The 27,984-nt window shown below is 36.4% G+C and overlaps 1 protein-coding gene across 1 annotated transcript in view; it reads right to left on the bottom strand.

Moving 5' to 3' along the window:
* LOC148945486 (E3 ubiquitin-protein ligase NRDP1-like) overlaps window positions 1-27,984 on the bottom strand; it is a 46,197-nt gene that overhangs the window by 2,326 nt on the left and 15,887 nt on the right. Inside the window, exons 2-3 of the mRNA XM_089099112.1 lie at window positions 12,291-12,433; window positions 7,300-7,510 (exon numbers count right to left, since the gene is read on the bottom strand). Of these exons, the coding sequence (XP_088955238.1) occupies window positions 7,300-7,510; window positions 12,291-12,433 (354 nt within the window). The remainder of the gene's footprint in view (window positions 1-7,299; window positions 7,511-12,290; window positions 12,434-27,984) is intronic.

Genomic DNA, 27,984 nt, shown 5'->3' with positions numbered 1-27,984 from the left:
TAAATTTGTCTTTGAAGATGACTTAATCCCCCACAGTTCCCAAGGGAACGGCTGCAAGTTATGAGCTTTGCCCATTGTTTACATATGCTATTGGATATTGGGAAGTATACAGATGTTTTCAAGAAGGATTTTTTTCTGGTGGTGGTGGTGTGGGGGGAGGGTTGGAGTAGGGGGTTACGCGGGAGAATCTTTCCGTTGAGGATGTTTCCATGGGGTAAGGGACATTTCTATGAAGGAGGCGCCGGATTTTTCAGCATTATTTAAAAAACGACCAGAAATTAAATTAACTGAATTACGGAATTACTGACAGTAAGAAGCAACATTAGAACTTAAAACGAAGAGAAATTATAACGTATATGAGGAGGTTCGCCCCCCCCCCAAGGCAATACCTCGCTCTTTACGCTCGTTTTTTTAGTACTTTCAAAGGAGCCGTCTATTCTTATCAAACGGCCTTTGTGATTCAAACAAAATTTGAACTTTAGCGTCATCACGTAAGTTAATTCGTAAATTACGTCAGAACAAAATTTCGAGAAAGTCATTTAGCCCAAGAAAAAGTAAAATTAATATGCAAATTTGTTTTAATTATTCATGTACGGTGAATCAAAATAAAAGCTGCATTAACTCAAAAACATTCAGAAATTAAAAAAAAAAACTCTTTACGCTGAAGTTTTTATTGTTTAAAAAAATAAAGTTGTGAGATAGAGTCAAACTTTAGCGTAAAGAGAGAGGCATCGAGGAGAGGACAGCCCCTTTCATATACAGAATAATTTCTGTTCGTTTTAAGTTCTAAAGTTGCTCCTTACTTCCAGTTAAGAAAAACTTTATTATTTTATTAAATCTCTAAGAGGCTTGACAACCTGGCTGAAGACAGAAAGAAAAACAATAATACTATCAAACTATAATAATTGAATACAAATCTGGCATTCATTTATTTTTTGAAGAAAACAAAACACGTTTTTATAATTAACTGGCCATGCAATTACTTAAACAAACTATTACCAAAGGGAAATTAAAATAATCTTTTTAAAAAGAATTATAAAAGGTGGACCAAATTCATGTATGTTCAAGGGCGTCTACAAGGGTGTTAGAATTACTTCAGCCAATAGAATTTTGTGATTAAAAATCCTCCTCAACGTTGACGGTGTTTTTTTTATTCTGTTCAACATTAATGTAAACATTATGCCTTTATATCAAATAGCACCAATAACCTTGTAATTTATTGGACAAAACTAAAGATGATCGAACATTGTGACAGGATATTCGTTTTTTCCAAAAACTAAAGGGATGAAAAATCTAAGAATTATTGCTACAGTTGAACAATAAAATACAAAAAGGCAATTAAAAACCGAAGGATTTTATTTCCAAAACCTGTCTTATTACAAAAAAGAAATGACAGAGCACTATACAAAAAAAGAAAAAAAAGAAGCAAAATATCACTATGCAACTATTACAATGTAACGACAAATATGTGTTCTTGTAGCATTGTTAAATAGTATTTTTTAAATCTGGCACATATTTTGAGCAAAATTTTGAACAATCTGCTCCTTACACCAATAAAAATTGTATGTGGCATTACAGAAAAAAAGTATATATTATAAGACTCAAATTGTTTCCAAATTATTGGAAAAAATGTTCTCCAGAGAAAATTAAGGGCCATAGTAAAGCCTATAAATAGCAGACATAAAGCCAAAAAAAAATGTCAAAATTAAAGGATTAGAAATGACTGTAAATAAAAAATAAAGCTTAGAACGAACAGAAAGTGTTTGAACATATGTGACTTTAGTGTACTTGTTTTTCTATAGCATTTTCTTATTGTGTTTGAAATGTGGAGGTGGAAGTTAAGTTTTTGGTCAAGTATTAGACCTAGGTAGTTAATATGATTATCTTCAGAAATAGTTGTTCCATTTAGTTAGTCCTGCATTAACATAATTTCGCTTGTGGTGAAATTGGATTTTCGACTTGGTGGGTGCAATGAGTAAATCTGAATTTAAAAAAAAATTCAAATTGGAAGTGACTTTTGCAACTTTGACAGCCCAATCTCAAAGGTGTTGCCAGTTGACCATAGTACCAGATTATCAGCATACTGTAGATTCGTGTGGGGGAGTTTCATACCTCAGAGAAGGGGGTAACGAGGAGGCAGCTCAGGATTGAACCCCGTGGAAGGCCTTTTGTTTTTGTTTTTGGGGTGAAGAGACTGAACCTACACAAACAATGAAACTTCGATTTCCTATGAAAGATTTTACAAAAGATACTAGCTTGGAGGGGTATTCCAAGGTTTGCAAGTTTAGTAAAAAGGATTTGGTGGTTCACATCATCATATGCCCCTTCAAAATCTAGGAAAGCTGCAACTAGGACATGTGTGGGGGAGTTTCATACCTCAGAGAAGGGGGTAACGAGGAGGCAGCTCAGGATTGAACCCCGTGGAAGGCCTTTTGTTATTGTTTTTGGGGTGAAGAGACTGAACCTACACAAACAATGAAACTTCGATTTCCTATGAAAGATTTTATAAAAGATACTAGCTTGGAGGGGTATTCCAAGGTTTGCAAGTTTAGTAAAAAGGATTTGGTGGTTCACATCATCATATGCCCCTTCAAAATCTAGGAAAGCTGCAACTAGGACATTATTTTTTTAGAATGATTCATTTAGTGTATTTGTTAACAATATGAAAGCATCTGTTGAGGAGTGGTGTTTCCTAAAACCAGTTTAAGTGGGAGGTATCATATTTTTTTTTTTTTCAACAAACCAGGAGTCGATGATAGATCATTTTCTCCATTATTTTTCCCTTCACAGGAGTAATCATTATAGGCCTAGAAGACTCGGGGTTATATTTGGGTTTATTTTTCTTTAAAATTGGTAGGAAGGACGAACATTTCAAGATATTGTGGAATGTAGTAGATGAAGCCCAAGCATGATTATAACAATTTAGGAGATGCTGTTTATATGAAGGGGTGAGATTCTTTATCCATGTAGGGTGTATATTTTCATAGGGTAGCCTTGGCCTTAATACGATGTATTGCATTATTCATTCCTGGATTGAAAATGGACTGGTTATGTGCTCGGATCCTGGGCGAGGTTGGTAAATTGGATTTATAACAATTTGGGAAGTGTTGCTGCAAATATTTGATGTTAGCTTATCAACAAAGAGTTGCAAATAGCTTTGCCTTTTCATTATCATACCGAGTATTATTTTGTATTGTTATTATTATGTATTAGCTGGAGTGGGTTGGAGGAAGTTTTTTTTTTCTCACAGATGTGGGTTATGAGTTTATGTATAATTGCCTCATGTGTTTCTCTGGAGACATTATCTACAAAATTATTCCGGTAATTGTATCTAGGATGTATTAGTCTTTCGATTAGATTCTGCTTGTAATTTCCTTAACTATGTAGCAAGAGATGATTTTTTTTAAGGAATATTCTCCTAGCTGCCTTTTTTGTTCACCGGCTATTTTGGCACTCATTCATCCACCAAGCTTTGGGAGTGTTTAGGGACTGCTTTCCTAGGTGTTGTCCTGGGGATAGCATGATTAGCTGTATTTATTAGTACGGATGCCAAAACTTCAGCACGTGTGTCAGCTATTGCATTTGAGATGCATGATTTTTGGGTGAAACTTGTAATTTCATCGTTAAGCTAATTTTGGAACATAGACCAATATGCTTTAGTGTTAATATATTTGGAGGTATGTGACAGAATTTCAGCAGGTTCATTTAGAGAACAAACTATGGCAAAGTGGTCGGTACATAGCTTATCAATTTTATTTATATACATTTTATTCAAAATATTTAATGACACAATTTATAGATGAATTGTAGAGAAACAGCCACTTTTGGGGTTGAAATATGTATTCAGATTTGAAGGGGTAGTACAGCTAATACATTATTATTTGAAATCAAACACTCAATAAACTTACCAGCTTTGTTCGCTGGTTTATTCCCCCATAAAAGACGGTGGGCATTAAGATCCCCACAAATAATGATATTTTTGTACATATTAGAATTACTTATATAACTGAAGAAATCCTTGGCATTTGTAGTTTGGCCATTAGAATTATAAATGCTTATTATGCAAGTTTTACGATTATTCAGCCAAACACTGATGCCAATTGTATCAACATCATTTACAAAATCTGGAAAGTTGATGCCACAAAATATTATATTATTATTAATTACTTAAGCTACTCCATCTCCTTTTCTATATAGTAAAGCAAGTAAAGCAATAGTAAAGCAAGATCTTTTTTTGCTTGAATGAGCATATGGTTAGGTATGTAGATATTTGCCAATTCAGTTATGATTTTTGTTTTCTTTAATTGATGTATATTCATGGGCTGAACTGCATTACAGTTTAGAATGAATAGGCATATATTTGGAGTTGGCATGTTTGGTTGTACATCCGGCTTGTCAGTTAAGGGATTAATTCATCATAGTGTCTCTTGTTTTTTTTTCTTTTTGGGAGGGGGGGGGGGGTGATGTAGGCAGACCACATCTCAGTGGATGAGGAGGCTTGCTGGCTTGGTGATTCTTTCTGATAGGGATGTGAGCTAGGGGGCTTACATGATGGAGTTTTGTGAGGGGTGCTTGTTGCATTGGGAGTTTTGGTTGATTTCTTTACGCGTTTTATTTTATGTGGTTGGGGAGCATTTGCTTCTATAGCTGCAAAAGGGTATGGAATGGCCTTCTCTGTTGCTATTTGGAATGTTAGTGCTCTTTTTCTATATGCAGAGCATAGTGATTTATTGGTAGAGTCATGTGGGTCTTTGCAATTTATACATGTAGACTGGGTGTTGTTACAAGTTGTCAATTCTGTAGGATGGGAGCCTTTACAATTACTACAGGCTTGAAGAATTTCGCTGCATTTGCTTATTTTTTTTTTGTCCCAGTTTCAGACACTTCTGGCACTAGATAGACTTTGGGCTTTACGCCGTGTTTCGTTTGATTTGCCCGAAAAGGAATAAATTTTCTGGGATATTAATTTTTTCTTTCAGTGTAAATAAGAAAGATTTACTTGTTTTGAGGCCATTAGAGTTGATTTTAAAAAGTTTGGTTTCATCTTCAATAGGAATTGTTGCCAGCTCTATATGAGAGCCCTTCTTTTAAATCCTGAATAGGTATTTCTGAGGGGATATTGTACACTACTATATTTGTTAGTGATTGGTATAGGTTCCATGTAGATGAGTTAATTGGGATATTCAGCAGAGATTTTTAGTTGATTATTATATCTGCTGATTTCTGATCTTGGACTGCTATTAGCAAAGATCCATCATGGTTAATGTTAAGAGAACATTGATTTTAACAATTTGAAAATTGCAACCCTTATACTAGTAATCTTAGTTATCTTAATAGGGGATAATAGGTAAAATTTTGAGGTAAATTCCTTGGTTTTGAGAAGAAGCTTGGGCAGGAGGAGGGGAAATACTTTTGATTGGGGAGATTTTTTTCCCTTTTTTTGAAGCTCCTAGAAAGGAACTCTTGAAATCTATTTTCATCGATAGTGACATTAGCCCCAACACTAATCATTGTCCTGTTCTCTGAATTTGAACTATCATGTGAGCTTTGAGATAGTGAGCTTGACCGGCCAAGATGGGGCTGAAATGGAACATTATCGTTAGTATTTGGGGTGGGGTCCGGGAGGACTTTTTAAGGGGGAGTTCTTTGCATTGCCTATTTGAATAAGCTTTAAACTAAACAAAAAAAGGAGAATACTATGTTATCAGACCGTCTGGACTCTACTGTGGGGAGAACTTCACCATGCACAAAAGAAAACACCACAGTATGATCCAGGAGGGCTTTGAGCACGATTGGTTAGGTAGACTGCCGATATATTGAGAAAAATATAATACAAGACATTTTATTGTTAATTTCTTAGTGTTGCTGTTGTTGTTCAGTGTTGCTTATTTACTTATAATTTATTGCTCTTCTTCTTGTACTGAATGTATATTAATTTTATTGCAATCCCAACATAGGTTTTGTTTGATAATGGAGCGGTTGTTCCCTCTACTAAACCAGAAATTCGTAGATTCTTGTTTCATTACATACAAGCAATTTTTATCCATTAGACAAAAATTGAAAACACCTGAAAGTGCAAGAGATTCACTTCCAGTTTAAGTCACTCCAAATCACCCTCTCCCCTTCCCCGTTATTCTTCGTCATAGCCATAGGCTATAAACAACGATTTGCAGATTTAGTTTTCAGTTTTTTTCTTTTTGATTATCCTACTTTACAAGAAATCCTTCTTAAACTCTTTTATCACCAAACCCTTTTTTTCTACCAAATTTGAAAAAAAAAAAAAAAAATACCATTCCTAACCAGAAAGACGCGCTGATTCCGAATATTCTAAAGGAAAATCCTAAAGTATGCAGAAAAAAAGTCGCTGTTGTGAGGTCTAAAAAATGTGCGGAGGTCAGTCAATACAAAACAGGCTGGTTTTGGAAATCGTCGGAAATGTAGCTTTAGAAGTTGCATCTCTTTGCCAATTTTCCAGTGTCATTTTACCAACTTCGTCAAGGGGAACTTTACTGTTTCCACCACTCAAGGTCATTACTCACTGGGACTGCCAGATCCCAAAAATACAGTCCATCACAGTGGGTGGCCGAATAGCTTCATCACATTTTTGTTTTTATCAGAATGTTTTATTACACATTGACGATGACTTCTGTAGTTAACTCTGACCTTACCATGCTGCAACTTGCTTTATTCAGTAATAATGCACAAATTTATTCCACTCATGCATTTTGTAAAAGGCTGGGCAAACGTAACTGATTTCGGGAACTGATTTCCAAATCAGCGCCGATTTTTAAAAGAAATCAGCGTCGATTTGAGCTTGAAAAATTTTCTAGTTTTCGGCGCCGATTTACAAACCATCGCCGATTTTCATCATGATCATCACAAAAAAAAAGGGATACAAATAAACAGTCAGCCAGAGATGTCTGTGGTGAAAGGCCCCGCAACTGAGCTGAGAACTAAACAGAGAATTAAGATGAGATTAATTATGCAACTATTAATAAACTCCAGTTGACTATTTGTGTCCATGATTTTTTGTTTTGAAAATCTCACGTAATAAATTTTTCTTTTAACCAATTTTTCTTACCGCTATCGTTTGTCCACTGATACTGAATCGGTTCCCAAAATCAGCTACGTGTGCCTAGCCCTTAATTGTTACACTTCTCACAATGACTATGGAAAAGATTACTCAGGTGAAAAAAAGAACAAAAAAATTGCCCCCCACCCCTTTAGATTTTGAAAAAACACATTTTGTCTCTCCTCCAAATTTCTATGAATTTAAACCACTAAGCAATAAAGATTCACCGGATTGACTGCCTGACTTGGTCCAGCTGTTGGTAACAGTTGTGGATCTGAACTTGTTGACTGCGTCTCTGCGTTTGAAGTTCCACATTCTGTTTGGCAAGTGACAAGTCTCCTGGGGTTGAAACGGCATTCTAGAGTATGCGCTTCAAGTCTTTCAAATGCCAATATGGCAGGACATCCGTGTATCTGGTTACTACAGCTCAAGGTTAATCTGCATAAAAAGAAAATTCTGTCGAAAATTTAAATGATATTACAGAGGATATCCACGTTTAACTAGCTTAGAGCAATAATAACATTTTCTAACTTTGAAAGCCATCTATGACGGTTCTGATAATCGTAAAATCTTCCCTTAATGTTCTGGCTTTGCATGCCCTATTTATTTACTAGAGCATGTTTGCAGCAATAGCTTCAATCTATAAAGAGTGAACTACTATTACACAAAGCCAGAAGTTCAAAATCGTATTTTGAAAATAACTGTTAAATAAGAATTTGTTTGGTTTAAAAGTTATAAAGGAATGCAAAGTATTATACATGTTCACTCAAACCGTAAAAGTTCATTGCAGAAACAGATTTGTAGAAAATTTTAAAAGATCTCAAATCCCTTCAAACTGGTGGCAGATCAAAATCAAAAGAACACTATTGGAATCCCAATTGTCAAAACCCCTAATTCTGGTTTTGGAACTGAGTCATGAAAAGACAGAAAATTCTTCTTTTTTTTTGCAGTGATGGGTTCGTTCTTTCTTCTTTTCTTTTCTCTGTGGTAGCAAGCATGCTATCACAATCTCATAGGGAGATGCTGAATGGCTCACTTAAAGCCAATGATCATATCTACGTGCTTTTTTTTGTAAGTTCTTAATAATACCATTGCAAAGCGCCATGCGTCAATAAAAATGAACTTTTTGGTTCCATTTCTGGAGTTGAAAGACTGGAAAATGCAACAATGGTACCATCATAAAACTGTGACTGAAAACAGGTTGTCTGGAGGTCTACAATACCCCACTTCTAAACCTGCCCTCCAAACGCCCTTAGTAGGCAAAAACTACAAAAAATGTTGATAATTTTGAAGACCACACTGCCTTTCCACGACGATAAAATAAAAGTTCAAAATAGGGATAAAATCCTTTTTAATAGACAGTGTAGGCTATAGAAATGCACAAAAAATACCAGATATTTCGGTCACATATACAGTGACCATCATCAGAAGTAAAACTAAACTAAAACAATTTAAAATAAAAGTTTATATACGAAATCAAATAAAACTACACACTGTTTAAATCTCTAATTCTTTTCAAAGCAAAGGCGGAAGCTAGCCTCTTCGACCTTCTTGGATTCGGTTCATTAGCGTTCAATGATATAACATTTGGACAAAGGTCAACTACATTGGATCAATTGAACTTTACTCTGAAAGATTTTAATAAATTATCATAGATAGGAGGAATTAAAAGGATTTTTGGAACATTTTAATTTTTTTTCGGGGGGGGGGGGATTTAAAGTTACTGTTGAATTAGAAGAGAATGGGAAACTTCCTTTTCTTGATGTTCTTCTTTTGAAAAATCAAAATAGTTTGGATTCTAAAATTTACAGAAACCGACAAATAACAATAGATTGTTGTCTTATAGTTCCGGTCACACTTGCCAAGTAAAAATTGGTTTGATCATTTCTTTAACTGACCAGATATTTAGTATTTGCTCTCCAAAATCTTTTGAGGAGGAGTTTTCTTTTCTAAGAAAAATACTAATAAGCAACATGTATCCAGAGTGGTTAATTAACCAGACTTTTTCAAAAAGAAGAAAAAGGTTTCAAGAGATTTCGAGGAAGGTTTCTAGAAAAAGGCTTCTAGAGATAAGGAAGTCTTGGAGACAACTCGGGAGAAGGATATTTTTTTGTTCCTTTCCATATGTACCCAGGTTAAGTGAGCAATGGTCTTAACAGAGCAATGGTCTAAGGGTAGCTTTAAAGAGTAATAATACTTTGGCCAGTTTTCTAAATTCTGGGAAGGATCTAACTTCATTGGGGCAACAAAGTGGGGTCTATCAGATCCCACGTACTTGCTGAAGCTCATATATGGGGCGCATTAACCAGAGTTTGGAAATGAGATTATTACAGCATAAAGATTCCAATTCTTCGGCTTTAAAGCAAGATTCTAAGTCTGAAGATTTTACTTCAGCCCTTTCAGAATACATTTTCAATTTTCCAGACCATTTTATTTTGTTCGAGAATGTCTCTTTGATTTCTAGGGATCGGGTTTTAAAGCAAAATTTTCGTGACACTCTTGAAATAAAGAAAATCTTATTCAAGAATATTGCTTTAAATCGGGATACAGGTGAATTTGGGCTGAACTCTATCTATGATAATTTATTAAAATCTGATAGAGTGAAGTTCAATTCCCCCAATGTAGTTGACCTTTGTCCAAACGCTATATCATTGAACGCTAATGAACCGAATCCAAGAAGGTCAAAGAGGCTAGCTTCCGCCTTTGCTTTGAAAAGAATTAGAGATTTAAACAATAGGTAGTTTTATTTGATTTCGTATATTAACTTTCGTTTTAAATTGTTTTAGTTTAGTTTTACTACTGATGACGGTCACTGTATATGTGACCGAAATATCTGGTGTTTTTTGTGAATTTCTATACACTGTCTATTAAAAAGGATTTTATCCCTATTTTGAACTTTTATTTTATCAACAAAAAAAGTTTTCAAGAAATCTGCCAAGTAGAAAAATATCACTAAAATTTGATTCAAGAATGAACACTTCACTTATATTTTGGTAAACAGCAGAAAAAGGACTTGCAATGCTGAACCTTTTTTTTTCTTTTTTACAGCAACATGTAAATTACAGCACGTATAAAAAAAAACACAGTCTCTTGTTGATAATTTTATGTGTATTCTAATAGTTATCAACATCATGAATTTTCAAGGACGGTGAGAGACTACAAATTGGTCTCATCTTTTTGAAAGCTACTATAAGACTTTTCTGCATCTAAGAGAAAATGCAACTTTTTTTTATTTCAAGAAAGATTGCCACAATTTCACAATGAAGCTTGGATACACAATTATCGTCTTGATTTCAGATCAGATATTAATTATCTATATATATATTTGATAATATTGAAAAGCACAACAATGCACAAGCAGGTAAACATCCACTACAAATCAAACAAGAATGATGGAATCAATCAGTTTATATAGACAGACTTAAACAATTTGCTTGTGTATCAATTCAGCTCTCCAATCCAAGAACAGTGTGTATCTGCACCCTCTCTCAATTTTGAGTTAAGGGTGGCTTGTTATGTAACTTTTTGTGCTGAATCAATTGGTATACATGAAGTATATATTGGTATATTGTTGTATCTCCTGTGGTTTCAAGATTGCCATTTCAATCTTACAGTTTATGTACTGTTTTACAAAACTTACAAATCCAAAACAATGTATCAGATGGGCCAATCAAAAGGCTCCAAAACAATCACTAGCACAAAATAGTCTATCTGACAGACCAATCAAAGGCTCCAAACAAGTATATTTGAAGGACCAATGACAAGACTGCATTTTTAAGTAAAGTTAATGAAGTTAAATGAAAGTTCAATCACTTTAATTAAAGTTTCCCCAGAATAGGTGTTTTATGTAGATGTATCACCATAAATAGGGCCCAATGACAACTATGCACTGATCAATGGTCTTGAATTTGTTGGGAACAATAGGACTAAAGATTTTCAGTTAGTGACACTGCTATTTGATTAAAGGACATATACACATGATTGCTGACAGAATCCAAGGAAACATTGAGAGTAAAATGAATGATACCAAGATGGCATTTATGACTTAGAGGAATTTGAGTCAGTTGTGGCTCCCTTTAGATCAAACTTAACTTGCAGAGAAATGGCACACAAATATTTCAGAGATTGGAAGAATGTGTTCCTTAGTCTGCTATTTGCTTGTTTACAGAAAAACTTAAGAGGGTGACGATGAGTTCTTTTTAAATTGTCCATTTGGAAAAGGTCAGGAATGGTATCCTCAGCATTTAGAAGCTTTAATGCTGTTATCACATCACCTTGTTTGCATCTGAGCTAGCAGAAACGGGATGGATATGGAACATCACAGAGGTCTTTAATACATTTTGTTGCCCTCTTCTGGACTGATTCCATAGCTGCCTGGTCAGTCTTGCTGATTGGGTATGCAAAACACATTCAAAATTCTAGCCTTGGTTGAACTAGACTCTTGTACAGCTTAGTAATAACATTTGAAGATCTGCTAGTGAACGTTCTTTTGATTAAGATGAGTGTCTGATTAGCCTTTGCAATAGTTGCTTGTGCATGAATTTCCTAGAAATATAGAATTCAGAAATTCAGAAAAACATAGAAATTCAGCTCGTCATCTGCCAGAACACCAATATCTCTCTGCATGGCTGCTGGAAATAGCTTTGCAATCCCGTTTAGACTGTGACTTCTCTTGAACTGAAAATTCAGATTGATTACCCCCTTGCCACCTAGAAAAATCAGTGCTATAGACATAAGCTCTGATAAGAAATCCAACATTGTCAAAAAGCTGATTTCTGTAATATCCCCAAGTAGAATGCTGTTTTAGCTAGAAATACCTGAGTGAGACATGGTTTCAGACCTTGTTAAAGCAGTTGATGTCCCATTCTATTGATTTATTGAATATAAATAGTATCAGAATAAAATTGAGCAGTCAAAGTTTCCAATCATATTTCTTATGTTGTAAAACAGTGTATCTGCACAAAACTTCCCAAAGTACATTTTAGAAACAGTGTATATACAGGAAAAGCCTATTTTCACAGGAATCCAGTCAAGATTTTGCAAAACAAGTTGATCTACACAAATCAGCATGAAAAACTGATTGGGAAGTACTATTCATTAACACTTTTTAAAGCATGGTTGCAAGGAAGAAAAATAAACTTCACAAAACCCATCCTGTTTGAGGTCTTTTAAAAATCAGTATGTACATTCTTTTCAATATATTGAAATAATTAAATACCTAGCAAGAAAATTCCTCAGGATCCTTGGAGCAGGTTTCAGAGCATTAATGGATAAACTTCTTCTGTCTAAAGGACAAGTCTGGTTTGATGTTAGCCACTCAGTAATACAGACATAACAAAACACATGTTCACATGTTGGAGCCTTGAATATAAAGATATTAATTATACAGAGACCTGTGAATAAAATATTAAGAATTGAAGTAAAGTTAATGGAATCTTCCAGTAACAAAACAAAAACTATATTCAAGTACACACTGAAACACAGTGAGGTACATTTGTCTGGTGAGACCCCAATTTGTTTTTGTAACCAATAAAGTAAAAAAAAAAAAAACAGACAAATTGATAATTAAGTTTCTGATGGGATGTTGCAGTGAAGGGATCAGTGTGACCTGTTTCATTTGTAGGAAGCTAAGAGTTTCACTTCCAGTGATTGCAAATTTCTTATAGAAAGTTTCAATACTTGCCAAGAAAGTAGTAATTATCCAAAAAATACAACCCGCATTCAAGCAAAAGGCTGGTCTCAAAAACTTCTCATTTTTTGTCTCCCATAGTAGACAAGGATCAACCCCTAAGGGTTGATCCTTGTGCATTTAATTTTTGGCAGATAAACTGTAAATTTCTATGAAGAATATTCAACTTAGGGATCAGACAATGCTTACGATTTTCCTGATTCTGGATATTTTTCTGAAAACCATGGGGGAGCACAAGGTCAATTTGCCCTCTCCTAATTCAAAACCCTGAGGAGGATTTCCTTGACCTGTTTGGCTAGCCATATTCGAAACAACAAGCTGTATGAAAGATTTATTGTTCCATCCTACTGCCTAGGGCTACACAAAGAGAAAGGATGAGACCAGGACATTTTTTCTAAATAAAGGATGACTAATTGCTAACTCTTCCTTTTTGGCCATTCATCTAGGCTCCGAACGGAGGACAAGCCTGCAAAGCTCACGGAGGACAAGCCTGCAAAGCTGTGTCGGCCTAGGGAATTCTGATGTTACAATGATTTATTAGAAGTGAAATGATCTTTTAGCACGGCATTATAATTTAAGTGTTATCAAGTATTTTCAAACATCATAATTTAAGCATATTCTTGTCCTCTGGCAAAATTAATAATCTATTCTTCTCATTTACTAAATTAAGTTACATAGCCTTACTTCCACATGTAACCTTTGACATTGCTGCTTGTACTATTGAGATATTAGAATTTAATCAGCATGGTGAGCTTGTTTGAAAATCCCCTATCTGTAAGAACTTAGAAGGCTTAATACACAGTTATTAGCCTGGGTTGGAGAAAGAAACAGAAACTCATTTTAGCCAAAATTTCCTGTTCAGCAAGGAGTAAAATTCTCCAATAGTGGCATTTAAAGACAAGTGTTGGCAGCTTCAAGCATTCTAGTCTCCAGTTACATGAAAGATCATGTAGGCCAGCTATAGACTTCATCAGTATGCCTCTTAACTCCTTTGATTACACTAGTATCCTTCTCAAAAGAAGGTGGTAAGTCATATTAAAAAATCCAAAACAGACCTAAAATTAGCCTTAGAAAGACTTTCGATGAGCAATGTAAGTTATGGTCCATTTGAGGAGACCAGAGCTTGAATTTGCTCTAAACAATTGACTGTTTCTAGTGGCCATAGAACTTTGGTTGTTTAATCAATTGGTACTCTTAGATCTCTTTATGTAGGATTTGTTGTAAGTACTGAGTTTGACAGTGAATTGAGATTTAGACATGGTGTACTGTTGATGAGGATTGTTGCTAAGAAAGTGAAGGACACGGCACTTCAATATCAATACCCTTTCCAAATATAATATTCTTGTCTCTGCCAAAGAACCCCCTCCCTGATGGCGGGGGATATTTTTAGAGAAGCAAATACTATTTTTGAGACAGCTTCAATTGGGGAATGGAATGAAACTTTTGTCTATTACCTTAATTTGCACTTTGGAGCAAAATACATAATTTGCACTTTACTGAAAAAAATACATATGTTTTTTTTACCTGCACTTTACTGAAAAAAATATATATGTTTTTACTTTTTTAACTTTAATAAATCAAATAATATTAACATTTTGATTACTAAATATCAGTATATGTATGTTAAGCTGACAATGCACATTAATTTATTTTTTTTCAGTAAAGTGCAAATTTTGTTCTAGCCTTGAAAAGGCATAGGGGTTTTGAGCCCAACTTATGTTAATTTCGGCTTGTTTTGAGATTGACTCGGTTATTTATTGTAATTTCTATTCGTTTTGGGTTTCATTTATTTATCGATGCTGATTAAAAAATGGCAGATTATTTGATTTTATTTTTGCTCATTTTTTGTTTAATGGAGTTCTTTACTTTCCTTTGAAAAACTTATTTTGTGGAAAGTTTTTTTTAATTAATTTCTGTTTGTTTTATATTGACATAGTCTTTTCAGGGAAAAAGAAAATAATACTTATACCATTTGCAAAAAAATCTGTTTACTTTCTTTGATAGCTTGGATACACTTACGCTATTTTGATTTGGTTAAATTTTAAGAGCAGAAGCAGCCCCAAAAGTTTGAATATAATACCCTCAGTCGTTCTTGGGATACTGCTGAGATGCCTTATTGGGAATTAGCATTAATACAGTGCATTTTGATTTAATCTTATGGCAACATTTAGTTTTTAAACATAAAGGCAAATGGGAGGGTGGCCGTGCGAGGGGGGTTAGTTTCCCTCCAATTACTTTCGACTATTAAAAAGGGTATCAGCCCTTTTTATTTTCAATCGAATGAGCCCTTTTCAAAGTTCCTACGACAATTCCTTCAATATAAAGTGCCCTGGTCTAAACAACAAAAACAACAGCAAAAAAAATAATACATTATACCCACATTGATCCTTACTATAAAAATGTCTAGCCTTCCATCAATGTCGACTATTAAAAAGGGCACTAGGCCTTTCGATTCCCATTCGAATGAGCCCTTTTGAGTTTCTATAACAACACTTTCTATAAACACCTTATACGCCCCTAGGGCATAAATTACAACCCTTACCCTAAGGGCTGTGAGGGTGGTTGTCATCCTCTAAGACCTAATTTCCAGAACTTTCAACTATGTTAATCAAAGTGGCTATCTCAAAATTTTGATTAGATGTGTTTGGGGAAATGGTGGACGTGAGAGGGATCAACCCTTGCCCTGAGGGCTGGGAGGGGGGTTGTCATCCTCAAAGACCTATCTCTCAGAACTTTCTGCAATATTGAACAAAATGGCTATCTGAAAATTTTGATTGGATGTGTTTGGGGGAATGGTGTGAGTGAGAGGGGGGCTAGTTACCCTCCAATCACTTTTAACTGTTCAAAAGGGCAATAGCCCTCTCAATTTCCAAATGAATGAGCCCCTTTTGAAGTTTTTACAACAACTCTATCTATAAAAACCTTTTATATCCCCAGGGCATAATTTACATCCTTTGCCCTGGGGGGTTTGTCATCCTTACATACATAATTTCCAGAACTTTCAATGACGTTGAACATAATGGCTATCTCTAAACTTTAATTGAATGTGTTTGGGGAAATGGAGGGCATAAGAGGGGGGTTATTACTCTCCCCTCACTTTTGATGAAATAGGGTAATTTCAATTTCCAATCAAATGAGCCCCTTTTGAAATTTCTACAACAACTTTCTATATAAACCTTATATGCCCCCAGGGCATAAATTACAACCCGTGCACTAAGGGCTCTGATGGGGTTATCATCCTAAAAGACCTAATTTCCAGAACTTTCAACTATGTTGAACAAAGTGGATATCTCAAAATTTTGATTGGATGTGTTTCGAGAAATTGTGGGCGTGACAAGGGGGTTAGTTGCCTGTCAATCACTTTCGACTATTAAATTACAACCCTCGCCCTGAGGGCTGTGGGGGTGGAGGGGTTGCCATCTTAAAGACCTAATTTCCAAAACTTTCAACTACGTTGAATAAAATGGCTATCTAAAAATTTTGATTGGATGTGTTTGGGGAAAAGGTGGGCGTGAGAGGGGGGTTAGTTGCCCTCAAATCACTTTCGAGACTATTAAAAAGGACAGTAGTCCTTTGAATTTCCAATTAAATGCCCCCAGGGAATAACTTATAGCCCTTGCCCTGAAGACTGTGGGGGGAGTGATCTAATCAAAGGTACAATTTCCTGAGCTTTCAACTGTGTAGAACAAAATGGCTATTTCAAAATTTTGATTGTATGTTTTTTGGGGAAATTGAAGGCATGTAAGGAGTGTTAGTTGCCTTTCCATCACTTTCAACTATTAAAAAGGGCACTAGCCATTTTAATTTCCAATTGAATGAGCCATTTTCGAAGTTTCTACGACAACGCGTTCTATAAAAACTTTATATGCCCCAAGGGCATAACTTACAACCCTTGTCCTGAGAGCTCTGGGGGGGGGGGGGGGTTTTCATCCTAAAATACATAATTTCAAGAACTTTCAACTAAGTTGAACAAAATGGCTATCTTAAAATTTTGATTGAATGTGTTTGGGGAAAAAGTGGGTCTGAGAGGAGGGTTAGTTGCCCTCCAATCACTTTTGACTACTAAAAAGGGCACTAGCCCTTCGAATTTCCAATTGAATGATCCTTTTTTGAAGTTTATACAACAAAGCTTTCTATAAAAACCTTATATGCCCCAGGGCATAACTTACAACCCTTGCCCTGAGGGCTGTGGGGGAGTGTTCCCTCAAAAACATGATTTCTATCTGGAAATCAACTACACTGAACAAAATTGCTATCTAAAAATTTGATTGGACGTGTTTGCGGAAAAGGTGGGCGTGAGAGGTGGATTAGTTTCCCTCAAATCACTGTCGACTATAAAAAAGGGCACTAGACCTTTGAATTTCCAATCGAATGAGCTCTTTTTCAAGTTTCTACAACAAAGACTTCAATAAAATTTATATGACCCCAGGGGATAACTTATAACCCTTGCCCTGCTCAAAGGTATAATTTCCTGAACTTTAAACTCCACAGAACAAAAAGGCTATCTCAAAATTTTGATTGGATGAGTTTGGGGAAATTGTGGGCGTGGAAGGGGTGTTAAGTTGCCTTCCAATCACTTTCGACTATTAAAAAGGGTACTAGCCATTTCAATTTCCAACCAAATGAGCCCTTTTTCAAGTTTCCATGAGAAAGTGTTCTATAAAAACCTTATATGCCCCAAGGGCATAAATTACAACCCTTGCCCTGAGGACTGTGTGTGGGGTGGGGGGGGGTTGTCATCCTCAAAGACCTAATTTCCAGAACTTTCAAATCCGTTCAACAAAATGGCTATCTTAAAATTTTGATTGGGTGTGTTTGGGGAAAAGGTGGACGTGAGAGGTAGGTTAGTAGCCCTCCAATCACTTTCCACTATTAAAAAGGGTACTAGCCCTTTGAATTTCCAATCGAATGAGCTTTTATTGAAGTTTCTACGACAATTCTTTCTATAAAAACCTTATATACCCCCAGAGCATAACTTTTAACCCTTGCCCTGAGAGCTGTGGGGGAGTGTTCTCCTCAAAAACATAATTTCTTTCTGGAAATCAACTACACTGAACAAAATGGCTATCTCAAAATTTTGATTGGATGTGTTTCGGGAAATGGTGGGCGTGGAAGGGGTGATAGTTGCCTTCCAATCACTTTTGACTATTAAAAAGGGTACTAGCCATTTCAATTTCTATCCAAATGAGCCCTTTTTCCTATTTCTACGAGAGCGGGTTTTATGAAAACCTTATATGCCCCCAGGGCATAACTTACAGCCCTTGCCCTGAGGGCTGTGAGGGGGTTGTCATCCTCAAAAACCTAATTTACAGAACTTAATACTATGTTGAATAAAATGGTTATCTAAAAATTTTGATTGGATGTGTTTGGGGAAAAGATGGGGTTATTTGCCCTCCAATCACTTTCAACTATTAAAAAGGGCACTAGTCCTTTGACTTTTCAATCGAATTATCCTCTTTTGAAGTTTTTACGACAGCGCTTTCTATAAAACCTTACATTCACCGAGGGCAAATCTTACAACCCTTACCCTGAAGGCTGTGGGGGAGTGTCCTCCTCAGAAACATAATTTTTATCTGGAAATCAACTACGCTGAACAAAATGGCTATCTCAGGGACCGATTGAACCCCTTTCCAAGATAGCAAAAAGCAGCTTACCTAAAATTTTAACCTTCATTGAATTTACAGGGAAACCAATTTAAACAAGAGTGATGCTAACTAAGGTATATAACCCTTATCTAAAATAAGAGAAAATGGCATCATCTTTGAGGGTCCATTTGGAGCATAAAATTTAATTTGTGACAAAAACAATTGGATAGAGCATAAATTGCTGGTAAAATTCTAATTAGCTACTTTTTCCTATCTTGGAAAGGGGTTAGGATAGGAAAATTAAACTTTCAGTAATGAATCCAGGACCAAAGACAAACTATGATAAGATATTGCCAAGCTTCTATGTTCACTCTCTTCTGATTTCTAAGTCTTACAAATTTGCCTACAGGACAGGTCTATACATATTGAAATTTTGACAAAACAACATTTTACCTTAATTTTTAGTTATCAGTTTCTTTTGTTTCAATCTGAAAATGCAATTCCTGTTATATCAATAGAATTTTAAGCCATAACAATGTTTTCTTTTTTAATTTAGGAAATGTATTTGCACATCCCTAAATTCCTGTAATTTGGGATTGAAGTTGTGAAACTGAAAACAGTTTTTCTATATTTCATTTAAGCAAAAGATTTATTTTGCAAAGTTTCACTTTGGTAAATTTGTAGTTGGCTATATAATTTAGCTAGGATGAAAGTAAAATGTCATTTGATGCGTTTTTTTATGTTCTTTCATAATTCAATGATTGCTTATGGGGCTAATTGTATCTTGAGACCTTAAAAGGACCCCAACGGTATTTCATTTTTGTAACCACACAAAGAGGTTATCAACATTAGTAAAGGTATTGAAAAGTAGTTAAAAACGTATCACTTATGACATTATTATTTCTAAATTATTTCTAAAACTTATTTCTAAATAAGTTATTCTCCAAAAAAAAAAATACACACATCTACCAAACTTGTGCCAAAGCCCAAGACACTCCCACACATGTACCCCTCAGATATGTCGAGAACAAAACCAAAAAAGGCAGTACTGGAACAAGTACCACAAAATCGGGAAATATAATCACTGTGAGCAGTTTGCAAAGGGTCAAAATAAACTATAAAATCTCACTAAACAACTTTATTCAAACTTTTAGTCAAAGCTTGTGGATGATAGCAAGAGAAACCCCAAAAGATTCTGGAACTACATATCTAGTAAAGATCATAGTATATGTTCAATAAAGAAGCTGAAGAAATCCAATGACACGGAAGACCTGCCAGAAATTGCTGAGTTACTCAAGAGGCAATTTGCATCAGTGTTTACCAATGAACCTGATGGTCCTCTCCCCAACAGTCCAGAGTACAGGATACCAAACCTTATGCCACCTATCAAGATCTATCCAGGGTTCATTGCAAAGTCACTTGAAGTGCTAGACGTAAACAAGTCAGCAGGGCTGGATAACATCCACCCAAGGCTCCTAAAAGAACTGGCTAATGAGATCTCAAACTCCACTGTTGACTCAAAGAGTGTGCCTTTGGATTGGAAGAGCTTTCACATTAAACCAATGTTCAAGAAAGGTGACCGGACAAACGCAGAGGATTATTGGCCAATTAGCTTAACCTCAGCTGTAGCAAAAACCCTGGAATGGATTATGAATGCCAAAATCCTGACACATCTTCTGTCCAACAGTATACTCCCACCAGACCAGCACAGCTTCCTTCCAGGAAAGTCAGTGGAAACCAACTTACATGAAACTTACAATATAATCACTGACCTTCTGGAGAGGGGAGTACCAGTTGACCTTATTTTGCTTGAACATTCCAAAGCATTCAACAAGGTGCCACACAGACACCTAAGTGCCAGATTATTGGCAGTTGGCATCCACACTGATGTAGTAGAATGGGTGATGAATTTCCTGACAGACCAAGAACAACAGGTCCAACCAGTAAATGGCTACTTGAGTTCAACATTAATAAATGCAGTGTCCTCCATTTTGGCAATGACAATCCTCACCACCAGTATACCAGATATGACCAGAAGTTGCAGTCTGATATTCAGCTACAAACCAGTCATGAAGAACAAGACTTGGGCAAAATTCATTACACTTTCCTGGATCAGCAGCATCATTGTAAGAAATTTAGAATTAAATTTCCTGTGAATCATTTCTCTCAATTAATCAGCAGTGAACCAAACCAATCGTGCTCAGAACCCTCCTCAGGGCCATATGGTGGTGTTTTCCTTGTGGATGGTCAAGTTTTCACCACAAGTTTTCCTTCTGTAATGTCAAGACATTACACAGGTGATCTCACAAGCTATATCAAACCTCCAGGCAAGTCTCTCAAACATGATTATGCAATCTGAGACTACTCTTAGAGGAGAACTCAGTTCTATTAGGGACAAAGTGAACAGAGTTGAGGCAGCTTTATCATCCAAGTGTAGCACTGCCAAAACCAAACAGATTGTTTGGGCAGAGCTAAAACCTCCAGCAACCCCTTGAAACAGAAGTACATGAAATAATCTGTGCCGAAAAAGATCAAGACCTGCATAAGAACAACATAGTTGCCTACAGAATTCCAATATCTAGCACAAAAGATGATGCAAGTAATTCCTTTTGAACAAGTATGGCATCGCATGTGGTCCCTTAAGTAATGTTTGACGCTTAAATGGGCAGAGTGACAGAGGCACCTAACGCTTCTCTACCGTTGTTTTCCACTGTGTTCTCCTTCCAAATCAAAAAGCAAATTATGATAGTATCATTTACTAAAAAGGAGGATATCCAGTTCTGCCATGACCACTAGAATCAGGACCATGAAAAGTATAAGCAGCTCATTGAAAAATTCAAAGAGCATACCACTGCAGGCAAACAAAACCTTGGCATACCCAATTTCAAAATCATGATGAGACAATCTGTCTACATATGCCCTGATGCAGACGTAGAACCCCAAAAATTGGAATTTCATAGACGACATAGTTGCCTACGGAATTCCAATATGTAGCACAAAAGATGATACAAGTACTGTCTGAAACTTCCTTTTGAGCAAGTATGGCATCACATGTGATCCCTTAAGTAATGTTTGATGCTTAAATGGGCAGAGTGACAGAACCATGGCACCTAAAACTCCTCTGCTGCTGTTGTTCACTGTGTCCTCCTTCTAAATCAAGAAGCCAATTATGAAACTATCATTTACTACAAAGGACGATATCCAATTCCGCCATGACTGCTTGAAGCAGGACCACGAAAAGTATAAGCAGCTCAATGAAATATTCAAAGAACACACCCATGCAGGCAAACAAAACCTTGGCATACACAATTTCAAAATCATGAAAACAAAATCTGTCTACATATGCCCTGATGCAGATGTAGAACCCCCAAAATTGGACAGTGTACATAGTGTAAATACTAGTGTTATATCTACTGAAAGACAAACAACTGTTTCTATTGCTGATTTATCCAAATATGAAACTTGAACTGCAAATTCATCCATGGCTGCAACTGCCTCACTAGACAACTACATGGAAAAGCCGAATTGCCAGATCAACCACCAAAGTAAGAAACACCTACAAAGAGTAAGTCTAACTTTTTTTTGCTCTTATTGCTAATGTTGACCAGCTTACTAACAAACTGAATGAGCTGAAAATTGTTGTTTACTCAAAAAATAATGATCTGGTTCTTCTCATCAAAGTTTGCCCTAAGTCTAGTAAATGGGGAAAGATTATCACTATGAAAAGTTTGCAAAGGCTCAAAATAAACTATAAAATCTCAAAAAACAAATATATTCAAACTTTGAGTCCAAGCTTGGAGATGATAGCAAGAGAAACCCCAAAATGTTCTGGAACTACAAATCGAGCAAAGATCATTGTAGATATTCAATAAAAAAAACCAAAAAATTTGATGGCACAGAAACTATTGACCTACAAGAAATTTCTGAATTACTAAACAAGCGATTTGTATCAGTATTTACTAATGAACCTGACAGTCCTCTCCCCAACAGTCCAGCAGACAGTAGGGACCTAACCTTATGCCACCTATCATGATTACTCTGGGGTCTGTCATGAAGCAACTTCAAGTGCTAGATGTTAAGAAGGTAGCAGGACCAGAAAACATTCAACCAAGGCTCCTAAAAGAACTGGCTAATAGGATATTAACTTCACTATGTCAAGTATTTCAGAAGTCTCTCAACTCAAAGACCATGCCTTTAGATTGGAAGAGCTCTTACATTACACCAATATTCAAGAAAGGTGACAAATACAGAGAATTATTGGCAAATCAGCTTAACCTCAGCTGTAGCAAAAACCCTGGAATGCATTTTGAGCACCAAAATTCTAACACATTTTCAGTCCAACAGAATACTGTCACCAGACCAGCATGGCTTCCTTCCCAGAAGGTCAGTCAAGACCATCTTACTTGAAACCTACAGTATCATCACTGACCTTCTGGAGAGGGGATTACCCATTGACCTTATTTTACTTTACCTCACCAAAGCATTTGACAAGGTGCCCCACAGACGCCTTAGGGCCAAATTATCAGCAGTTGGCATCCACAATGATGTAGTAGAATGGGTGATGAATTTCCTGACAGACCAAGAGCAGCATGTTTGACTTTTCGCCAATAACAGGAATAAAGTATTCTCTGAACCATGTGATGTCAGTGGAGTTCCTCAGGGTACCATTCTAGGTACCACCCTCTTCCTTCTTTACATAAATGATATGACAAAGGAAGCCACAAATAATATCACACTTTACTCTGATAACTCCAAGCTTTTTGTACCAGCCATTCAACAAATCTTGCAATCAGTCCTCCAGAGAGACAAACAGATTGTTTGGGCAGAGGTCCCAGCTCAGAGTAAAACCTCCAGCAGTCCCTTGAAACAGAAGTACATGAAATAATCTGTGCCGAAAAAGATCAAGACCTGCATAAGAACAACATAGTTGCCTACAGAATTCCAATATCTAGCACAAAAGATGATGCAAGTAATTCCTTTTGAGCAAGTATGGCATCACATGTGGTCCCTTAAGTAATGTTTGATGCTTAAATGGGCAGAGTGACAGAACCATGGCACCTAACACTCCTCTACTGTTGTTTTTCACTGTGTCCTTCTTCCAAATCAAGAAGCAAATTATAAAAGTATCATTTACTAAAAAGGAGGATATCCAGTTCTACCATGACCGCTAGAAGCAGGACCATGAAAAGTATAAGCAGCTCATTGAAAAATTCAAAGAGCATACCACTGCAGGCAAACAAAACCTTGGCATACCCAATTTCAAAATCATGATGAGACAATCTGTCTACATATGCCCTGATGCAGACGTAGAACCCCAAAAATTGGAATTTCATAGACAACATAGTTCCCTACGGAATTCCAATATGTAGCACAAAAGATGATACAAGTACTGTCTGAAACTTCCTTTTGAGCAAGTATGGCAGCGCATGTGGTCCCTTAAGTAATGTTTGACGCTTAAATGGGCAGTGACAGAACCATGGCACCTAAAACTCCTCTGCCGCTGTTGTCCACTGTGTCCTCCATCTAAATCAAAAAGCAAGTTATGAAACAATCTTTTACTAAAAATGAGGATTTCTAGTTCCGCAATGACTGCTCGAAGCAGGACCGCGAAAAATATAAGCAGCTCAATGAAATATTCAAAGAACACACCACTGCAGGCAAACAAAACCTTGGCATACACAATTTCAAAATCATGAAAACAAAATCTGTCTACATATGCCCTGATGCAGACATAGAACCCAAAAAATTGGACAGTGTACATAGTGTAAATACTAGTGTTATATCTACTGAAAGACAAACAACTGTTTATATTGCTGATTTATCCAAATATGAAACTTGAACTGCAAATTCATCCATGGCTGCAACTGCCTCACTAGACAACCACATGGAAAAGCCCAATTGCCAGACCAACCACCAAAGAAAGAAACACCTACAAAGAGTAAGTCTAACTTTTTTTTGCTCTTATTGCTAATGTTGACCAGCTTACTAACAAACTGAATGAGCTGAAAATTGTTGTTTACTCAAAAAATAATGATCTGGTTCTTCTGATCAAAGTTTGCCCTAAGTCTAGTAAATGGGGAAAGATTATCACTATGAAAAGTTTGAAAAGGCTCAAAATAAACTATAAAATCTCAAAAAACAGATATATTCAAACTTTGAGTCCAAGCTTGCAGATGATAGCAAGAGAAACCCCAAAAGGTTTTGGAACTACACATCCAGCAAAGATCTTATTAGATATTCAATAAAGAAACTAAAAAAATTTGATGGCACAGAAACTATTGACCTACAAGAAATTGCTGAATTACTCAACAAGCAATTTGCATCAGTATTTACTAATGAACCTGACAGTCCTCACCCCAACAGTCCAGCAGACAGTACAGACCTAACCTTATGCCACCTAGCATGATTACTCTGGGGTCTGTCATGAAACAACTTAAAGTGCTAGATGTTAAGAAGGCAGCAGGGCCAGAAAACATTCACCCAAGGCTCCTAAAAGAACTGGCTAATAGGATATTAACTCCATTATGTCATATATTTCAGAAGTCTCTCAACTCAAAGACTGTGCCTTTAGATTGGAAGAGTTCTTACATTACACCAATATTAAAGAAAGGTGACAAATGCAGAGAATTATTGGCCAATCAGCTTAACCTCAGCTGTAGCAAAGACCCTGGAATGCATTGTGAGCACCAAAATTCTAACACATCTTCAGTCCAACAGAATACTGTCACAAGACCAGTACGGCTTCTTTCCCAGAAAGTCAGTTAAGACCAACTTACTTTAAACCTACAGTATCATCACTGACCTTCTGGAGAGAGGATTACCTGTTGACCTTATTTTGCTTGGCCTCAGCAAAGTATTTGACAAGGTGCCCCACAGACAACTTAGGGCCAAATTATCAGCAGTTGGCATCCACAATGATGTAGTAGAATCGGTGATGAATTTACTGCCAGACCAAGAGCAGAATGTCAGACGTTTCACCAATAGCAATAAAGTATAACCTCCCCTCCTACAAGCATGACACAAGAATAACTGAAGGAGTATAAAGACATGCCACCAAATGCATCACAGGTCTGCAAAATATGCTGTATGATAAGAGATTGGAGCACATAAAACTACCAACACTGGTATTCAGACATCACAGATTCGATATGAAGCTGACCTACAAATATAATAGTGAAGCAACACAACACTCACAGAAGCTAGCAAAGCAAAGAGTGAAGACCAGAATATGCCAAAACTTTTTTACCAAACATATTTCTAATGACTGGAACAATCTACAAGACAAAACTATGACTGCACCCACTAGTGCCTCCTTCAAGTCAAAACTTGACAAAGAATGGAACAACAAACCATGGAAATATAAGTGGGATAGTCTATCCCTCTCAGCTGCCAACTAATGCAACATCACTCGGCCATTTCACACTGACATTCCAAATTAACAGCATTGATGCAGAGCAGAACAGATCCAGCATTGACATTATCTTGCTCCCAACTGCAAATTAAGGTAACACCCTCCTCACAATACAACATTAGAGGAAACTTATTTATAGGAATACTTATTTATAACAATTAAAACCTAATTTATTAGGCAACTCAAATATAAACTGTTTTCCTAATGTTTTCATTTTATGTTTTCTTTAATGCTGTTCACAGGAATAAAACTGAATTTTGCAATTTGAAACTTGGACGTCAACAATTCAGGGTAGCCTATATATTTGCAAATTAGGAGGGGGGGGGGGGTAGAGTTCATAGTAAATTTGCAGTTGGCCATTAAACTTAGCTAGGATGAAAGTGAAAACATCATTTAATGTTTTTTATGCTCTTTCAAAATTCATATAAAATACCATCAGGCCCCTTTAAGGGCTCAAGATGCAATTAGACCCAGAAGCAAATATTGAATTATGAAATAGCATAAAAAAGGCATCAAATGATGTTTTCACTTTCATCCAAGCTAATTTATTTAGCCTACTAAAAATTTAGGTATAAATCTACAAATGTGACTAATGTGGAGATATATTAAGAAAACAATTATTACTTTATGATATGTATAATGACCTTAGTTAACGTATTGTCCAGGGGAAGAACCTTTATCCTCAAATCTTTCCTCTTTTTTTATTCTTTTTCCATTTTAAAAGAAAAAATTAAAATTTTTCCCATGCTTTTGATGAAATGTTTATATGTTTTGAAATGTGTCCTATAAATTTTTTTTTAAGCTGGTATTCATACTGGTAATTGCTAGTTGTTTTTATTTTTAATGATTGAAAACACAGTGGCAAACATAGAAAATATTGCCATAAGCATACATATACATAGTTTTTCTAAGAAATTCATGAATTTCTTAAAACCTATTTATCAACCAAGTATATACCCTCATTACCTTAATTACCTTAAATCGCAGCTTGAAGCGAATTTAAGGATTTTCCATCCTTGTAATGCTCTGTAATGACATCTAATGGTTTTTTTTGTTTGTTTGTCATGATATGCTTGCTACATTCGGGTTGTAGACTCAGCAGCTTCCCAGTTGTAGAGGAACTCCTGCTGTTGCCAATCTTCATCAAGTCTTTGCTTGAAGGCAATCGTCGAGTCTGCAGACACCGTATCTTCAGAGAGCTGATTCCACAAGTTGGTTATTTGTTGGCTGAAGAAATGGCTTCTCTCTTGGATGGAAGAGTGCTTCTTGAAAATTTTCATTGAATGTCCTCTTGTCACAAGGCGTTCTGGGGGAGCAAGGAGACCAGGAAGAGTATTTTTTGAAATGACTTTGTGGGTTAGAATCATGTTGCCTTGCTTCCTCTGGTATGTGAGAGTAGGGAGCTTCAGATGATGCAAACGCTCTTTGTATGGCACTTGTTTGAGGCCATCAACCATCTTAGTTACTCTTCTCTGTACTTTTTCTAGTATTTCCCTGTCCTTCTTAAAATAGGGGGACGCCAGGGACATTCCAATCTCAAGGCATGGACAAACCAGTGCCTTCTAGAGCTTCATAAATACTTTAGGACGCCAGCTAGAGATCAACAAGTTTTGAGTCATCAGCATAAAGTGTGAGGAGGTTTGAGAGAAGGTTTGGTGCATCATTAATATAAAAATTGAAGAGACTTGGTCCAAGGATGGTCCCCTGGGGGACGCCACTTAACACAGTTATGGATGACGATAAATGAGGAACCCCTTGAGAATCATAGACCCTGACGGCTTGTGTTCTTTCTGATAGGAATCTCTGTATCCACTGCGCAGTAACACCATCAACAGCTGCTGCCTTAGTTTGGCGATCAGAAATTCATGACATACCCTGTCGAAAGCTTTTGAGAGGTCCAGGAGCACCATATCAACAGGAAATCCTCAATCCAGTAGTGATGTTACATACTCGTATGTCTGTATTAGGTTAGTGTCCACAGATCTACCAGATCTGAAGCCATGTTCAGAAGGAGTTAGTATGTTGTTAGTTTCAAAGTGCTGAATGAGAGCTCTATTTACAAATCTCTCGAGCACCTTTACAACCGCAGAAGTGATGCTGATGGGACGGTAATTTTCAGCACAATCCTTGGGGCCTTTTTTTGTGGATTGGCGTGACATTTGATGTTTTCCAACATGTAGGTAGCTGTCAATTTCTTGCGGACTGCCGGAAGAGTCAGCACAGAGGA

The sequence above is a fragment of the Artemia sp. Qi Xiang Cuo genome, chromosome 13 (genome assembly GCF_049724085.1).
Source record: "Artemia sp. Qi Xiang Cuo chromosome 13, ASM4972408v1, whole genome shotgun sequence".
NCBI classification, from domain to species: Eukaryota; Metazoa; Arthropoda; class Branchiopoda; order Anostraca; family Artemiidae; genus Artemia; species Artemia sp. Qi Xiang Cuo.
Note: the sequence above shows the minus strand (reverse complement) of the source record. Positions and strands in the feature narration are given on the sequence as shown.